General features: G+C 40.4%; 1 protein-coding gene across 2 annotated transcripts in view; it reads right to left on the bottom strand.

Annotated features, from left to right (window-relative positions):
* The window catches only part of SOBP (sine oculis binding protein homolog), a 187,194-nt gene that overhangs the window by 73,432 nt on the left and 94,495 nt on the right, over positions 1-19,267 (bottom strand). For both annotated transcript variants that reach the window (XR_007152546.1, XM_047860887.1), the window contains exon 5: positions 17,381-17,476. Coding sequence is in view for 1 of the 2 variants with exons in the window: in XM_047860887.1 (XP_047716843.1) it covers positions 17,381-17,476 (96 nt within the window). In the remaining variant the exon portion in view is untranslated. The remainder of the gene's footprint in view (positions 1-17,380; positions 17,477-19,267) is intronic.

The following is a 19,267-nucleotide window of genomic DNA, read 5'->3' as shown; positions in this document are numbered from 1 at the left end:
TATTCTGATGGACAGCCATTAATCACAGTAGATATGACCTTGTCAGGACCTCAAGGACTGAATAATAGAAGCAGGGTTTTTCTGTGGTGGTGGGGAGAGAGGGAAAGGAAGAGGAAGCACTTTACTCTGAAGAATACTCGGAAGAAGCCACTGCTGTCTCTGTTTCAGACTAAGATAGCATTTGCCGAAAATGTCAACAGATTGCTTCTTGAGTTGGAGTTGTGCAGACATCAAAAGCTTATTTTAACAGGGCATTTTGCTTAAAATCACTTGGTTAGTTTAGGCATTTAGAATGCCTCTTAGTATATAATTTGGATCAAGAAGTTCTTGTTGAGTTTGACTGATTTAGCATAAATCAGGGGACATACTGTAATAGACCCATTCACATAACCAGCGCCTTTAGGCCATTAATGTAGTAAAATTTCTCCTTTGTTTGTGTTGAATTTTTAATAGGGCCTTTCTTTCTTTCTTTTTTTTTTTTTTTTTAATGGAGCTTAGTTGCTATGCAGAGGCTTAGCGCTCCTGCATGGGGATCAGTTCCAGACTTTGGTTTGATTTGAAACAAGCCTAGCAAATTTGCCTGAATGTGATTCAAAAGGTTTTCCTGTTTTCCTATTTCTCTCATCAGGAGATTGAAGGAAGGTGAAAAGCAAGTCACTACTTGAGTTCAAATAATGCTGGCCTGATTTTTTTCACAAGTATTCAGTATGATTCAGTAGACACAGCCAGAAGGACAACCATTGCCCCTCTGAAATGCTACAATAGCTCGCAAGGACTGGGGCTCAGGGAGCTAATTTCAAAATGCAGTTTACTTATACTCACAGATAAAGTCTCATTCTCCCATTTTTACTTTTCATTCAGTCTTTCTTTCACTTTCTCTCTCCATATTACGCTGAATAGATGTGACTCAAAAAGTTAATGGTAATTGCTCCCATCTTAATTTAGCAAAGAGAGAGAAAGTGAGAGAGAGAAATGAGTATAATTTGCAGATCTGAGCACAGGTCATTACAGGTGTGTTATATTAGTGTATTCATGAGCCTCCCGGGACAGGCATGCTGAGATATCCAATAACTTTCTTAATGTGTAATTACACGCCATCGGCCTATAATTGATTAATTGAAAAGAGAATGTAGGCAGATGTGAGGGCAAGACTTCTGCTGCTCATCAAATGAATATGTCCTTGCTTCTCTTTAATAAGTTAAGTGGAACTACTCAAAAGCAATTAAGTCAGTAGTGAAATTCATTAAATTTTAAGTAATTATTGGTATTAAATTCTGTAATAAAATTCAAGACTTTGTGTAGTTCTATATCAAAAAGAAGTATGACAATTCTATGGGGCCCATTCGGCAGAATGAGGGTGCCAGAGAAACTGCATCTTGGACCCATTGACATTTTGTGTGAAAATCACCTGAGAGAAAAAGAGAAAGAAATGGGGGTGGGGAGGGGAGCCTTCTGGAAGCTTTGCTGGCCATCCTAGACGAGCCAGAATGAATACGTCCCTTAAACCTAGGAATGTAGTGGTGTTTCCGCAGTAATTCTTTCATTTTAAAATCTTTATCTACATAGTTCAAAAAGAATGAAAAAAAATACATGTTTTTCACACTAATGCCTTGAGTACTACATTTGATACTTTCTCTAGTAATTACATTCAAACATAAACATGAATTATAGGGAGTTAGATACGATTTGGAGAAAATTCTTTCCAGGCCTTATTCTCTCATTTGAGAAACAAACCTAGGCTTTGGGGGTGGGGGGGCAGGTTGAGGTATGCCATAGCTTATGGAGTGGCCACAGATAGTCCTCAGAGCCCGTAAGTGGCTTCTACACCGTCTGCTACTATTCATTCTGCCCAGGCAACTGGACAACTCAGAAATGTGTCAGAAAGGAACTCAACTCAGCCAATGCGCCGCATTCCAGACATTCCTGACAACTCCCTAGACATAGGGGAGCCCTTGGTGTCTGAGCTGGCTGTGGAAAAGTGCCAACTGGGAGCCACACCGGTATGGTTTGTTCATTCATTCATACAGTAAGTATTTCTTAAGCACCTATTCAAAGCCTTTTAAAGATGATTTTGTATCTATATCTATCTATATAGTATACACAATATCGAGTAAATGTACTTTATTTATTCCCCCCTAGAATTAGAGGGGGAGGATTCTGTAAAAATGTAATCCAAGGTTTGTACCCATCTCAGCCGATCTGGTGCCCTGCACACAGTAGGCACTCAGTGAAAGCTTGCTGATTGAACAATGGAAGGAATCAATGATGTGGACTGTGAGGAACACAGGATAGCATGTGGCGCTAGCACAAAGGTCTCTCTTTAATTTTTGGAAACCGTTATTAACATCACACATGTTAACGCTTGGTCAGGATAAGCTGAAGAGATGGTGATGATGGCTGTTGAGAGTGAATGAGAACTGACTGAAGAACCTACTCCCAGGCTTCTGTTCTAACCAACAGCATCCTTAACAGTCCTGTCAATTCTTTCTTGACATAAAAAAAAAAAAAAAACCCACAAAAAAAAAAAAACCTGGAAATGTAAGCTCATGTATTGTGGTCATTTTTTTTTAAACAGTAAATTCAACCACATTTTTTTAAACTTGTGCTTCCAAATCTAAATATAACTTTGTGTGGTTAGTTTCACAATTTAAAAAGAAATGATTGTGCTTTCATTGTTTGCTGGGGCTCCCACTTTGATGATGTGAGAGCCGGTCTCCTAGATGCAAGGCGGCTGGCTCCCATCACGAACCCTGTGAGAGGCATCCCCACTGCAGACTGACTAGACACAGAGAGAGCAGGGAGAGATGTGACTCACCACTCCCAGCGGGAGGGACAAAAGCATTTTATGTATACCCTAATTCCTGTTGGAAGACAAAAATTCCAATCCTCACACACATTGTAATTTTAGAAAGCATAACTAAAGCTAAAACTAAATTAGACTAACTAGGTATATTGGGCTCAGAAAGAAAAAAAAAATCAGGCACGTGGAAAGACATTAGGTCTCATTTTCTGTTTGTGTGTGTTTCTGCTGGAACGGGCAATTTATTGTCCCACAGCTCATTTTAATCTTGAACACAACCTTGATAATCTGTGTAGCAGCAGCCCAACTATTTCAAAGAGAAGTTCTAACCCAGGGACATACTCTTTCTACCGCTTTGTCATGTTTACTAAATGATGTTTTGCTCACATCGTTTTGGATTTCTGTTTCTTTGCTTTTCATTTTTACAACAGGCCCCAAATATATTCCAGACAGTTAAATCAGACCAAAGGAAAACCGATTTATCAAATGAATAATTAAGTACCTGACATATTCTGAAATTTATCAGTATATGAACAAAGAAGATGGCCAAAGAAGTGAGTGATGGTGTTCATTTCCAAAAGAAAAGTAGAATTTTAAATGGTCAGGTAATTAGAATAATTAGAGAATGTAGGATTATAAAAATTTTAATTTGAGGGATTAAATAGCATACCTTTTTGTGTGAGACTTTTTCCCCAAAAGCCATTTGATATTCAATGTTCTAGCTTAGTAAACACAATATATATAATAAAATGTTTTTACTTGATGAAGATCTTTAAAATCTTTAGGGTCATTACTGAATAAATACCAGTTCTCCTTCTAGAATCCTGTGCATGCAAGGTGTAAAGAATACAATCAAAACCTATGTATGATAAGATTTTTGTCTTCATTTAAAAACAAAAAAGGATTCTACACTTGTGTTGGGCAGAGCATAACGTATAGAGTTGTCCAACTCAAATAAATAAATAAATAAAAGGATTCTGAATACTCATGTGAATTTTATTTATTGGCATTTCCTTCTTTCTCTTAAAAGTTGAGTACAAAAGAGGGGTTTTATTCCCTTTATTAATTACCATTTATTGAGTGCTTATTATATGCCAGGTGTTTTATATGTATTATCTCATTTAGATTTTACACCAGTCCTAAACAGCTATTATTTCTGTTTTACGGATGCAGAACCTGACTTTCCCAAGACCACAAAGCTAGTAACCACATAGCCAGGAAGTGGGCAAAGTCAATGTGACTCCAGGGCACAGATACTACAGTGCCTCTGTGCTGTTTTCTGACGGACGGACTATTACATTCTTGTTAATGGAGTTCTACCCCTCTTCAAATAATCCAAATTTAAAAACCTTTTCTCCCCCCTAGTTTGTATTTTTTGTAGTCCAAATCACACTGATCCATGAATCACGGTGAATCACAAATATTTTAAACTTCAGTTTCTTGCTTCTACTTCGATCTCGTTTTTCCCACTGACTACACTTAGCCACTTACTCAATTAAGACTGTTATCCAAAATCTAAATTGACAAGAAAATTAGCTTGAGCCGAAATCTTTGCCAGGTATTTATATTAACACGGTCACAAGAACTTGGCGACCAATATTTTTGGACAGCCATTTGCAGTCTCTTGCCTTTCCAGCTGCGAGAAGCCTTTGCCCTCATCACAGTGTGCCTGGACTGTCCCAGGCTTTCACAACAGTACTTCCTGGCTCAGGTACCTACTACAGAGTCCCACATCCTAAAACACCAAATGTGAAATTTCTCACTGTTTTTATTATCTGACCACAGCCTACCGAGTTAACTCCTGTCACCCCTCACAAAATGATGTATGTCCAGCAGCCTCTTTTTTTTTTTTTTAATTTAAAAAAAAATTTTTTTTTCAACGTTTATTTATTTTTGGGACAGAGAGAGACAGAGCATGAACGGGGGAGGGGCAGAGAGAGAGGGAGACACAGAATCGGAAACAGGCTCCAGGCTCTGAGCCATCAGCCCAGAGCCTGACGCGGGGCTCAAACTCATGGACCACGAGATCGTGACCTGGCTGAAGTCGGACGCTTAACCGACTGCGCCACCCAGGCACCCCTCCAGCAGCCTCTTAACTGGCCCCTCATGTGCTGGCTACTCACCTCCCTCATCACTCCACCCGCAGCCTTCTCTTTCTCTGGGACCCCCTTCAATTATGCACCCACCCTCCAAGGACCAGTCCAGGCCCCACCTCCCCTGAGCACCTACTCTTTTGTTTTTTTAATGAGAGAGACAGAGACAGAGACAGAGCTTGAGCAGAGAAAGGGCAGAGAGGGAGACACAGAATCAGAAGCAGGCTCCAGGCTCTGAGCTGCCAGCACAGAGCCCGATGTGGGGCTTGAATTCACAGACCGCGAGATCATGACCCAAGCCAAAGCTGGACACTTAACTGACTGAGCCACCCAGGCGCCCCTCTGAGCACCCACTCATGATGATTCCATCCCACCATCTCTCCCATCCCTTTACTTCCTTATTGCATACAGACTATTTTAATATGTATTTCTATTCTCTAATCAACATACCACCCATCTGGCACTTTGCTATTCACTGGAAGTTCATTGTTCATATAAGGACAGTTTGTAAACTCCTTATGAGAAGGGCCCACATTTTATATGTTGTTTGCACTGCAACACATGACTTTTAAGCATAGCACTGGAGAAACTGAAAAGACAAATGTCTTCAAAATCTGGGTCACACACACATACCATAACCTCCTACTCTCATATTAATTCCCCTTTTTCAGATGTGTGCCCATGACACTGAATACCTAGATTTTTTTTAAAGGTTTTAAAACTTTATAGACATTGTCTTCGTGCAGTGTATACAAAAGAATAAATTAGAGATATAAGAAACTATTCAGACCAAGTAAATCAGGAAGAATATATCCCTTGAGAAAAGGTCTTTTGGATTTGAATTATCAGGACCAGCTGTCTCCACTGATGGAGCTCCATTTCCAACTTGGCTGATTTGATGACAGTCAGAACATTGTTTAAAAATCAAAATGCTGGGGCGCCTGGGTGGCTCAGTCGGTTAAGCAACCAACTTCACCTCAGGTCATGATCTCACAGTCCGTGAGTTCAAGCCCTGCGTCAGGCTCTGTGCTGACAGCTCAGGGCTTGGAGCATGCTTTGGATTCTGTGTCTCCCTCTCTCTCTCCTGCTCATGCTCTGTCTCAAAAATATTAAAAAAAATTTTTTAATAAAAATAAAAATGCTAAGGAAAGATGAAAATAAATATTTCATTACAACTTTATTTTTCCATGTTACTTATTTTTATGTATTCATATGTAAATATCAAATTATTATAGAAAAGATACTGCATAAATGAGTGAGATGTATTAAATGCCACAGGCTGATAAGCACTTTTGTAATGCTCTAGTTCATTTTCATTTATATATGTATCTACATTTCCACATAGGATATATCAATTTGCCCTCATATATTGTATTTTACGTACATATGTATGCAACATTGTTGCATATTTTCAAAATTCAAGCTACCTGGCAAATATATAAATATTTCTCTAAGCCAAAAATGGTGTTTGGTTCTTTGGAAGTGTCCTTACACATTTATCAGACAATTCAGAAGTTAAAAGCACCACTGATTGAAATGGGTATATAATGGAGGCCACCAAAAGATTTTACATATTGTAATAATCTGGATGCTTTGCATGTGAAGGCTTTATCCTAACACATGAGCAATATTTAAATATTGCCCCCCCTTCCTACCTCAGGCTTTGACACTTCAAAATGTTCATGTGGGTCTCCCTTCCTTATTCACACAAAGAAGTGTGTAACAGATCCTGCTGCCATTTCAAAATCAGATTCAAAATTTCCATAAAAATCAAACCAAATCATATCGCGATCTGATCACTACAAAACAGCAGAGTATTTCACATAATTAAGTTAAGGGTGTAACTTTACCAATGCAAATTGACATCCTGAATGTGGATTATGAAATTTGAAGTGTAGGGGCGCCTGGGTGGCTCAGTCAGGCGTCCGACTTCGGCTCAGGTCATGATCTCATGGTTTATGGGTTCGAGTCCCGCACTGAGCTCTGTGCTGACAGCTCGGAGCCTGGACCCTGCTTCAGATTCTGTCTGTCTGTCTCTCTCTCTGACCCTCCTCCCACTTGTGCGTGCTCTCTCTCTCTCTCTTTCAAAAGTAAGTAAACATTAAAAAAAAAAAAAAGAAAATCGAAAGTGTAGGAAATGCACTCATGTGTACAATCTCTTCAGTAGGTTGGGAACTTCTCTAAGAGATGTTGGTCAGGGTGACGATGATGGATAAAGGCATCCTGATTTATAAAAAACATACTTTATCCTAATGTACCCTACAGTGTTCTATTGAGAAAGGGAAAGAAATCATTGCTCCTTCACCAATGCACCTTCATGAATTTTCTAGAGAAATACTGATGGATATGCAATCCAAAGTAGAACAGTAAGCAATTTCCTAGATAATTAAGGAACAAGTTGTGATTATTTCAAACGTGGCTTATCTGGGGTCTATCTTAACTGGTTCAACATTTCAGTCAAGAGAATGAACAAAGCCATCCGTTGGCTCCACTGAAGGGAAAGCATATAGCAGTCACATGCTCAGCCGTGACAACTACAGGCCAACCCCACACTTGAACTTGTCAGTGGCCAATGCACAATCCAGAGCCAACCTTATGCATTTCACTTTTACCTGAACTAGAACCAAGGGGATATGCTATTGCAGGCATTCATTCAATAAATAATCACTGAGCACCTACCTCCACAGTTCATGCACTCTATGCCATCATTGGTTGTTAAGATACCATTATTTGTATCACTAGGGAAAAACACTGCCAATTAAAAAATGACAGGTCGTCAATTGTAATATGCAATCCCATTTCTGAGATGTTACGCTGTTAAGGGGGGAAAAGTGCATTTTACAATCCATGAAATGGACTGCAGGCAAGCACAGTTCTCAGGGATGCAGTGAGGGAAGACAAAGCTCCTGCCTCACAGAGCTCTCAGCCAAAGGGAGCTTCACCTGGAATTAAAAGATGTCTCATCTCCTGGTTGTATGTGGCCATGCAGTAGGGGAAGAGAGCCCTCCCGGAAAGCCTGACACCTTAGGCCAGGAGACGGGGAAGTGTACAAAACACACGATTATGAAAGATGCTTCAGGCCGAATGCAGTGAGAAAATACATTCTTTCAAAGATTCTTGTTTGCCTGAATCTGTTCACTGGCAGCTTAATCGTGGGCTTCCATCCTCCTTCTTCCCTTCCAAAATTCCCTCTCACCAGTCCCCTATCACCCCCATGCCCCCATCTCCAATTTCTTGCCTCCCTTATTACTCACATATGTCCTTCTTCTCAACTCCAAATATTTTTCATGCCCTCTCCCTTGTTCTTCCAAGAGACATTTGTTAGCCTTCTAGCCATAAACCAAACACATGACTGAATAGGATTACTTTTAGTTCTGGCTGGCTATTTGTGCACTTTTATATTGATAATTGATACCCTATCTGACTTTCTGGATTTGCTTGATATATGACCTAGAGTTTCCGTGAAGCCATCAGAGGTGACTTTTCTTTGGTATTTTAGGTAATTTTTCAGTTCTAGCAATTAAAGTAATGAGGGAGAGTGTGACTGACACCTGACTCCGGGTAATGGCCAGGAGTCTCAAAGGATATGGATCAGTTCACTCCAAGGAATACAACAGTACTAATCAAAAGAGGTCAATAAGTCCTTCCTGATCACAAAAAGAATCAAAATCTTCAAAAGAATACTTCGTACTTATCATACATAATCTATTGCTATCAGATTTGTAAAAATAATATACTCAAATGCTTCTATAATACTGCAAAATATATTTTCTGTAGTCCACCAATTAAACAACATATACTTTGGTTCCTTTCCCCACAATTTATCATGCACTGGGAATGCTCCAACGTTACAGGCCTTTCTGAATAAACTCCCCTTCCTGACATTCCCATAGATGTTCTTTCTGGCTTCAGAAAGAATTCTGAATTCTACCAAAGAATTGTTACTATAAAGAAGCAAGAAAGAGTGATTCTGAATTAATTTCTTAATTCTTCATCCCACCAACATGGATTGAATAACTTCTCTAGCCTGGGATGGCAAATGTATCAGACCTGGTTCCTACCCTGAGAAGGCAGCAGTGTGCCTTGGCCTGACCACAGGTCAGAAGAGATGTGGGCCAAACTTTGGCTCTGCAGCTACTCATTAGATCCCTTTTCCTCCCCCACTGTAAGAAATGTAACATCTCTGAATTTTAACTTCCCCGTTTGTAAAATGGAAATAATAATAGCTGTTTGGCAATGCTATGGAGAATGAAAGGTCTAAAGGAGAGTCTGTAAAGACCAAGCACAGTGCTGGCATATTGAAGGCACCCCACAAAGGATGATTTCTTGTCTCCTTTCCTTAACAGGCATATCCGTCTGCTATTGCGGGTATTTCCAGGTATAAATTACAATTTTTCCTGAGCTTTGCAATTATTTTCTTAGAATATTTCCAAGATACTCTAAATATGCATAGATTTCTTGCATATTTCCAAGATTAACAATTTTACTATTAAATGGTGGGGCAAGAGGAAGGGGCCTTGGACCATGTAGAGAGTCTTCCCTGAGAGTTGTATTAAAAAAAAAGAGTTTAGCTCTAAAAATAATATCCATAATTTATCTTGTCCTTCTCACTGTTCACAAGCAAATTTTGTGGTTTTTGCATGCATCTGTGCACACTCAAGACCTTCAGATAACCTATTGCTGGAAAATGTGGCCAAGTGGTATGTATGATAGAATGTGCTTGAAAATCAGCAGCCTTGGGGTGCCTGGGTGGCTCAGTCAGTTAAGCATCTGACTTCAGCTCAGGTCACGATCTCACAGTTCATGGGTTCGAGCCATGCATGGGGCTCTGTGCTGACAGCTTGGAGCCTGGAGCCTGCTTCAGATTCTGTGTCTCCCTCTCTCTCTGCCTCTCCCCCACTCGTGCTCTGTCTCTCTCTCTCTCTCTCTCTCTCTCTCTCTCTCTCTCTCTCAAAAACAAACATTAAAAAAAGTAAAAAAAAGAAAAGAAGCAGCCTTAGAAGAAGTAATCATAATCACAACAATGCTGATTAAGTACCAACTACCAACTCTTCACCAAATACCGTTCCAAGAAACTTATGGGTGTTCATTCATTTGGACCCCACACCAACCCTCCTGGATGGATACTGTCCTCTTTTACAGACCAGGACATGGACATTCTGTGACTTGCCCAAGGTCACACAGCCAATGGGTGGAGTGGCTGAGATTCCTGAATCTGTCTGGCTCAAGAGTCTAAGCTCTTCAGTACACCATACCATATTTTGAAAGTTTTATAGTCTTCTTCAAAAAAAGTATTCCAATATTTCAGTAATTTACAATTCAGCAGTAGCTGCTATGCAACTAATAGACATCTCTAGTGTCCTCAGCATAAACAGATAAGTAGGTAGATGTTCAAGGGTTTCTCTGAAGTTAAAATATTACATATGGGCTTCTAGCCAAACAAACTGAGAAGAGACTCTAGTTAGAGAATAAAGGCAGGTACTTCCAGCATCTGCCTAAAGATTTTGTTTAAACTGATGCCACTTTCCAGCTCTATTTTGTTAGTAATATGGCTAACACTTGTTGAATTTTTACTGTGTGCCAGGCATACCAAGATGCATATGTTTATACATGATCCCATTTACTCCTCAAAACAACCCTATACCGGTACATACTGTGTGTATTCTCATTTTGTAGGTAAAGACACTGAAGCTCAGAGCAGACAGGAACTTGCCCAGGTTGCACAGGTGGCATGTCTAGAGCAGGAATTGGGATGCCCACTCTCATCCACCACACCACATTGTCTCCCTTGGAGAACACAGGGTCCTTGACACCTCTCTCTGGCTCTAAGAGCCACTGTGATGTACTATGTGAGAAGTCAGTATGAAAACCAAACCATTATGCCTCTGACTTTTTTTGTGCAATGGCCCTGAAACTAGAAAGGCAAAGATTTCCGTGTGATGGAAAAGGGAACCTGCTGGGGACTAAGGGTCTCTGATCAAATCGAGGGTCCCTAGCCCCAAGAAATGTCCTTGTACCAGTGCAGAAGCAGGGGAACTCTAGCCCTTACCCAAATGGCTTCTCTCCCAAATAAACTAAAAAGAGAGAGTTAAAATAAGTTTCCCTCAGTGGAGAGACGGGGAATGAAGCGAGATGGTCTACAGCAGTATAGAGGGTCTTTGTACAGGAGAAGAAGAAAGCTCTGAACCACGAGAACACAGCAGCAATGGAGCCAAGAGGCTAGAAAGAAAGAGAAGCAGCAAACCCAGCTGGAGAACAAAGTGAAACAATAACACTGGTGGAAACAGAGAGATGTGCAAGTGAAATACAACAGCCCAAGCAGAATGCATCCCTTCTGCCTCTGTTAAAGAAGGGGGGGTGCCTGGGTGGCTCAGTAGGTTAAGCAACTGACTCCTGATTCCGGCTCAGGTCATGATCTCATGATCTTGAGATCAAGCCCTGCATTGGGCTCTGCACTGAGTATGGAGCCTGCTTGGGATTCTCTCTCTCTCTCTGCCCCTCCTCTGCTCTGCTCTCTCTTTCAAATTAAATAAAGAAAAACTTAAAAAAGAAAAAAAGGAGAGATGGTCTTGTTGCAGGGCATAATTGTGCCACCTCTGTTGGAACTTCCCCTTGCTTAGCCTAATACTGGTCCTTTTCTTTATAAAAAGTTCTATTTTTCTAAAACATATTTCAAAAAAACTGTAGGAGCACAGGAATATCCCCAGACTAAAGGGATCTGGAGGGTGGGTATAAAAATGATGGGACAGGCCAACTCTCTCTAGACAGCAAGCAGTCCCTGGGGTTTTCTGGGTCATTTTACACTTTTGGGGCTGTTACAGTTACTATTTCAGGAAACTGGTACACAGCATACTACATACACAAATGTCATATGATATTTTGTTTGATGTGACGGAAGTCCAAGTGTGTCACCACGAATTTACATTCTCGGTGCTTTGTGCCGCTCAGCTGTAACATCAAAGCAATTGTGTGACTTCAAGTTGAGCCAGGGCATGAATCTGGCTTTCTGTTAAACCAAGTGTTAAGGGGAGGGTCTTTGGTTTATACCCCCTATTTTAAAAAGCTTATCAAGCTTCAAGTGAAATGTGGCAGTTTATATCACCTTTTGGGGGTCCTCCTTAAGTCCTCATGATCCAGCTGGAAAATCCTAGCCAACAGTTAATATATGACTGCAATCCCAGAATTTCGCCTCACTGCTGTTAGGAGGCCAACATATATATACTCATGAACTAGGCTGGGTTGCAAAGAGATCTGATTTTGTTTTTAAATAAATACATTTAGAACCAGGGACTTGGAAGTAAAGAACCCAAGTCACTATTGGCATTGTGGGTTTTTTGTTTTTTTGTTTTACCTTAAGGACTTTCTAAACTAGATCTGATTGTCTGCGTCTTGCAAGGTTGTGCTGAGCAGGGAGGGAAGAGCACAGTGCATAACCCAGAGTCATTTGTTTTATGTGTACCTAGTCCCAAAGCTCCAATTCCCAATTTAATCCATGTCAATGGATTCTTTCTAGCCAGAAAAGTGGGGAACTAAAGTCTTTACAAAACAAACAAACAAACGAGCAAAAAAGCATATTTGTTTACAATCTTCCAGCAGAATAAAATGGGGATGAGGTGGGCACAGGGTAGAGGGACAGATGAAACAAGATTAATAGTTAACACTTGTTAAAGTTAGGTGATACATACATGGGGGGGGGGTCATTATATCACTCTCTTTGCTGTTGTATGTGTTAGTAATTTTCCATGATAATTTATTTTAATCCATAGAAGTACTAGGAATTTCCATGAAGTACAGCTACTGAAGTCCAGGCTTGATAGGATGCTGTAAAGTTATTGAAACCTGGGCAAAAGAATCAGCCTGTTAGCTCACCCCCTTATCCTTCAGGTTCTCTACACTCCTGCCAGTTCAGATGCCACCTGTGGGTGAGTCACCTGGTCTGTACCTTCCCACCTCCTTGCCTTTGCCATGCTATTTTCCTCTGCTTAGAATGCCCCCTTTCCTAACACCTCAGCTCCAACTATCCAAATCCAACCTATGGAAGGCCTTGATCGAAGGCATCCTCCTCCTTTGTTAAGTCTCAAATTACTACATATGGAAAGAATCTCCTCTTCCTTTGAACTCCGGAACTTTGCTGGTGCTCTCTTGGGCACAGCCAACTGTGTAACGATAACATTCGTGAGAATAAGAAGAATCATAATAATAGCAGCTAGTACATACTATACTGAATGTTACTATGTACCAGGCATTTTAAATATGTCATCACTTTCCTTACAATATCTTCTGAGGTTATTACCTTGTATTATCACACCCTACAGATGAAGATCTGAGGTTCAGAGAGGTCTAAGAGGATCCACTGTGATGTGACACCAGATGTGTCACCATAAATTTTACGCCGCTGTGCATATGATCCTTAGTGATACCACCAGAGTAATAGAGTATAAATTAAAGTCTGGCTGGGGCAAAATTCTAACCTTCAGGAAGACCTGAGAGCCCACATTCCTGATGACTACAATACTGTATATGCCTATTCTTTCTACTGAACTGCAAGCTCCTTCAGGGAAAGGACTATATCTTTTTCTGTTTTTGTGTCCCCCATAAGCACTGTCTAGTACAATGCCATGTATATAGAAGATACTCGATAACATCTAGCGGACTGAACAATGGATTGATACAAAGCAGTTCTGTACAGCAGTTCTGCCTAAGGACTATGTCCACCTGTTGCAATCCAGCTCTTGTCTACCTTCACCAGGAAATGAGATGGACAAATAGCCCATGCAAGAACTGCCTACGTGTCTCTCCTCCCACCACCTCTGTCCACGGGCCACAAAACTAAAATGGTTTTCATCTTTTCCCTACACTGGCATCACAAATGACCAGAAAGAAGTCTTCCCTCATGCTATTTTTTGTAGCCTCCCAGTTGTGGACTCCTTCTCCCACCACCCTCTGCAAAATTCCCACCCCTAATAGCCTTAGGAAAGGCCAAAGGGAGTCAGATTGTGTCTCAGTGATGACTCGGGAAGCTGGAACTGAGCAAGACAGGCTGATTTCCCTCTTGAGTTTCCTTTCTCTTATTTCTCCTTTCAGACTGCTTAAACCTGTATTCTTTCCAACCAAATTACACTATGTTGCTGCTGCTGTTCTTTGACTATATTTTGACCTCCCTCTTGAATGCAGTGATGTTCTCTGGACTGGCCCTCAGAACACCTGGGGAGTAGGCTTGGTCGCCTTCAGTTCCGTCCCCTAAACTCTCACAACATCGCTCTTCTAGCTACAGGTCTTCTCCCTCCAAAGACCCAGCTTCTGCTGTATTTATGCAAGGTCTTACTCCCAGCTGGCTTTTAAGAACTGAGAAAGTCCTAGCTGATGAGTAGGTGTGAGTTCATCACATGATAAATGTCCTCTTCTCAACTATAGCTCTTAATCCAATTCCCACCATCAATATGAGCATTGTAGCAGAGGAAAAGAAGAGAAGAGAAGGCCTTCTAGTCCCAAAAGAATGAGGCAATAATGGTAAAGGGACCAGCAACGGGGGTGAAATTTGGGGCAGAGGTCAGTCACCTGTGGCTGGCTCTAAATGTTCCCTCTTCTGGACTCCCCTAAGCCATGCTGCTGAAGTGTTAATGTGATGTGAATTTCCACAGTTTTTTTTTTTAATTGAAAGTTATTTGCCTTGGTTATAAATTTAGCTACGTCAGCAAAATACCCTGGGGTGTGTGTATGTGTGTGTGTGTGTGTGTGTGTGTGTGTGTATACACACATGCACATGGTACCTATCTGTGAAGAGGTAGATGGGGGCCATGCTGAATTGTGTTATATCAAACAGTACTCATGCTTTATCTAATGTCACTCATCTTGACAGCACTGCATTTTCAAAATTAATAAAAAGCATAAGGAAGCTGCTGCACAATCACCAACCAGAGAATCTTGGCCACCAAGCTAAATATCTAGTCATCTGTGTTGTACATTAAGTGTGAAGGCACATATCACAGTTTGGGATTTAAATGGAAAAATCAATACCCTTCAGGAATCTGCAGTTGCACAGCAGATTTTTCTATCTGCCAATGCTTTGTTTGTCAGTGCCTTCTGATTACACATACTTGTGCATTCCAGGCATCGATTTTGCTTTATTTCTGTTTAGGCTACTTAACCCTCTTCCAAGCAGCAGAGGCTGGGGGTGTGGGAGAGAGGGCAGAGAAAATAAACAGTCACTAATACAAGTCTGAGTCAATGTCCAGTCCACCTGGCCGGGGCACTTTCTGTCAGTCCCTATATGTAGCCATGTGTCCTGATCATCTGCGAGCCTAGAAGTAACCTATTCCCCAAGTGTTTTTTTCCAAGGGCCATTGGCAACCCCGACAAAGTTCCTCCACTTCCCAAACCCACCCCTGCTCTTGCTACGGTGAACTATGCAAGGTGGCTCTGAAGCTAAGAAAGCACTTTGGAGCAGGACTTGCAATCTTTTTTCATGAAGTCTTTAAAAATTTGCTCTAAGCTGCACTAAGAAAACTCCAAGGACTGCCTATTTCTCACTTAAGAATGTTCTAGCTTTTTCATATAGAAGCATCACTTTTCCCAGTCTCATATCCAGCCAAATACCACTGCTTTTCTTATAGTTGAAAAAATTAAATTTCTCCTTAGAGAAATAAGCTTCCTTGTTTTCTTCTCTTTATTCTCCTTTTTCTTTTGTCACAAAAAAAACTATGCTGATGAAAATAAAGCATTTCTTACAGTGACTAAAAGGACTAAGATTGTACACATCTCTCAAAACTACTGCTAATACACTACTGTGTCTAAGCATAGCAATGATTAAACATACATTTTCTCTAAAGGTAGCTGGAAAAGGTGTTCACATATATATTTTACTTCCTCCTGTATGAACCAAGCACAACCAGGACTCAGCACGTTCATTTTAGCAATAAATATTTTTTAAAAATCAACTATGGCATATTAATTTTAACTGTTCTCTAAAAAGCAGTAAGATACTCCCCAAAGCATTTTGATACCAAACATAGCATTAATGGCCCCTACGGTCTTCTGCTGGATAACTATGGTTACAGAGGGAAGTATTAAAAGGGAAATGGATGAAAAAGATTTCCCCAAAATAGGTCATGCTAGGAGGCCTGGAAGCTTAAGAGCCCTAAGGTAAAATATAAGGTGAGTTAAATCATCAGAAAGCAAACAAACAAGCAAACAAACAAACAAAAAAAAGCAACTGCACTGATAAGCAGCGAATTTGCCTGCGGACTGATTGGTCAAGGGGCTAGACACACAGCATGAGTGGCGCTATTGTAACCATGCAGTTTATGGAGCTGGGGGGAAAGAGTTTCTCACTGTCAACATCTAGCTGCTGCGGCTAGGATGGGTAAGAACTGTATTTTTCTCTCTTCTCCTGCTCTTTGGACACTTTGTTTTTAATGAACAGTTGGTATCAGAGCTAAGTCCAAAGACTGTTACATGTGGGATTTCCTAATGCGGAGACCTGGCAGAGCTGTTCGGTGTTCAGCCAAAACACTAAATAGAAATGAGACTACCTCAAAATGTAACAACGGAGCATCCTCATTCTCTTTCAGTGTTTTCATTTAGTTGGAGCAAATGTTTTGCTTTAATGCAATTGAAAAGAAAAGAACATTTAGGGACAACATAGCTAGATCCCTCATAAAGCTTCATTTTCAAAAGCAAGTGTTTAAATATCTAAATAAATGACAATTCATTCTCTGTTTACTTTAGGTAAACAGCAAATGCATCGCGGAGTACTCATTTTCAAAAGCTAATCAAGAACATTAGGTCCCGACAGATTCATTTAATAGAAATATAATAGGCATTTCTTCTTGCTTTTCATCTTGTCTTGCTGTAAATGCTAAAATGAACAGCAAATTAACCCTGCGTTGGAACAGAGTCCCTGTCACAGCTGATACCCCCTCTCTCACGACTTGTAAACATCCCCGCATCCTGTCGCTGCTTTGACTTCTCCTACAGAGGAAAGACGAAAGTGCCTGATTGAGTTTGGCAAGAGAGTGTAGGAACACTTGAATCCTAAAGGGAGTACTGCGTGTCAACTCTGCTATCTTTCCCAGCAGAACAAAATATTACCATGCTGTCTCCTAAAATAGTGTACAATTAGGAAGGAGGAGGAGGAGTGGAGGTGGGATTGTTTTTTTTTTTTTTTTTCCAAGCTACATATATCGACTGTCTTTCTCTCCATTTTTAACTTTACTAGCCATTCTCCAAATGGCTGGTTATAAACTACTATACAGAACAAGCTAACAAAGACAGGGCCATCCACGCTCTATAATCAGATATAAAAGATTTGCACACAATCTGAGATCTTATAGTTAATATTCAGTGATATCAGAATTAGCATTTAGAACTCTATACAGAAAAACTGTAATACTTCATAAATGATGTAATAATGAACAAACCCTTTCAAAAACTGTTTTCACTGTGCTAAAGTAACATTCTAGACTTGTTGTAAGTATGTTATTCTTACAAGTAGTTCGCAGTTATTCTTGAAGGCAAGCCTTGGAGTTTCCTTAGCATAGTGCTGCTGGGGGAAATTTTCAGCTTGTCCATCTTCATCTCTAGCCTGAAGGGAAATATAATGGCCTATTTAGGGACTTAACAAATAATGGAAGAAAAAAAAAAAGCTAAAAGCATAACAGCTCAGACCATTAAACAAACGGGAATCCAGAAATAACAACATTATTAAGAAGTTTGTTTAAATACGCAGTACGCCTTTTAGATGTCAAAATTCGGGGTTTATTTTTCTTGACGTAGTTTGGTTTCGACATGCAAATTCACTGTGGTGTGATATTTTAAATGATATGAAGCAAACCAAAATCAAATAGTTTCGTTGGCAATTAACCACCACTTTGGTCTTCCAGTGGCTTTCATTGCACATTGAGGATTATATGACATACGTACGTGTTTAAACTTTTTGGCATGCTTAAGCAATCTCTAGATAACGCACTTTAAGAAAATTCTAATAGCAAGGCCACAAGAAAAGCAGTTTGCATCGTTATATTTTGCATCGTAATACTATTAGAGATAAACTGATTCCCCTTGATTTTTAAATAAAGATCTGAAAGGAGCAATGATCTAGTAAGAACAATGATTCTTCAATCGAATGCAGTAAAAAAAAAAATAGATTTAATTAAGAAGCTGCATTAAAAGTTACTAGTTATTTTGATCTACACTGTTAATTAAGAAAGCTGAAGTTTAAATGGAGACATTAACAGAACCCATTAGCAATACCACTTGCATACAGTCTTGTCCTCCTAATCTCCATCCGTTTCTGGTTTGGAGTGGGAGAGGGGGAGAGGTAGGTGAAAGGAGGCGTGTCTGCAGCACACTCATTAAACCATTCATTTGGGTGACACTTGCACCTCGCTCTGCTCTCATCTCATCTTAGCCCTAACTGCTCCCCCTTTCCTGGCCTCCTGAAATTCACAGCTGAGCTGTCTCCCTCACATATGGCTTGCATATAATTATGCATATTCCATTTTGCGCTGCATTAAAATGATGAGCTCCTGGCTCCCTGCCAGCTGATTTTAAAAAGCCCAAGTGAAGTAGGAAAAAGGAGAGAAACACAGGGAGAGCCGCACAGGAAGCAGCAGGTAGTTCTGTCGGCTGTCTCTTTAGATAAAATGTATGTCTGGCACCAAGGGAACAGCTGAGAACTACCTGTTGTGATGTATGGATCGAGGAGGAGAAAACAATGAGCGTATGTCTGGGGCACAGCGATGACAGCACTTGGGTGGTGTTTCTCCTTTAATGGAGTGAAATTTGCCGGCTGACAAGTATCACTCAGAGCTCCTCGGCGAGAAGAGGGATCGTCGTTTTAGAAACGGAGCCGTATTTTGTACATTTAAGGATGTATAGCTTGTTTTTTAACAAAGCCTTCTGCTACTTATTACAGGGAGGGAACTGGATGGAATTTGGAAATGGAATGTCATGGGCAGTAATATTTGGGTTACAAGAAGTTGGTGGGAGAAGAGAATTGCTCTGTTTTGGTTTCATTTTTGAAATGTATGAACATCTCTGGGATTGAGTGCCTTTTTATTATACCTTTTATCCCCCCCTACCAAACCAAAGTAAAATAAAAATGCAGTTATAGGACTGGACTACATGTGACAGAAAGCGTAAGCTTTGTTCACGTTCAGTGGTTATCAAGGCACTGAAAGCAATGATGCTCCTTCTCACAGCGTCTCACAGCGTCAGCTCTCCTCTGCAGCTACATCTGGGCTTAAGTTAATACAGTCTTAAATGGGGCCCACTTTAAAGTGGAGTGTATAAATAAAAGGCAGCTGGAGGAAAAACAATAAGATGCCAATGGGTAGCAACGATGTTAGATTCTTCTATTCTCTGTAAGTGTGTT

The sequence above is a fragment of the Prionailurus viverrinus genome, chromosome B2 (assembly GCF_022837055.1).
Source record: "Prionailurus viverrinus isolate Anna chromosome B2, UM_Priviv_1.0, whole genome shotgun sequence".
Classification (NCBI taxonomy): domain Eukaryota; kingdom Metazoa; phylum Chordata; class Mammalia; order Carnivora; family Felidae; genus Prionailurus; species Prionailurus viverrinus.
This window is presented reverse-complemented; position numbering and strand designations above follow the sequence as displayed.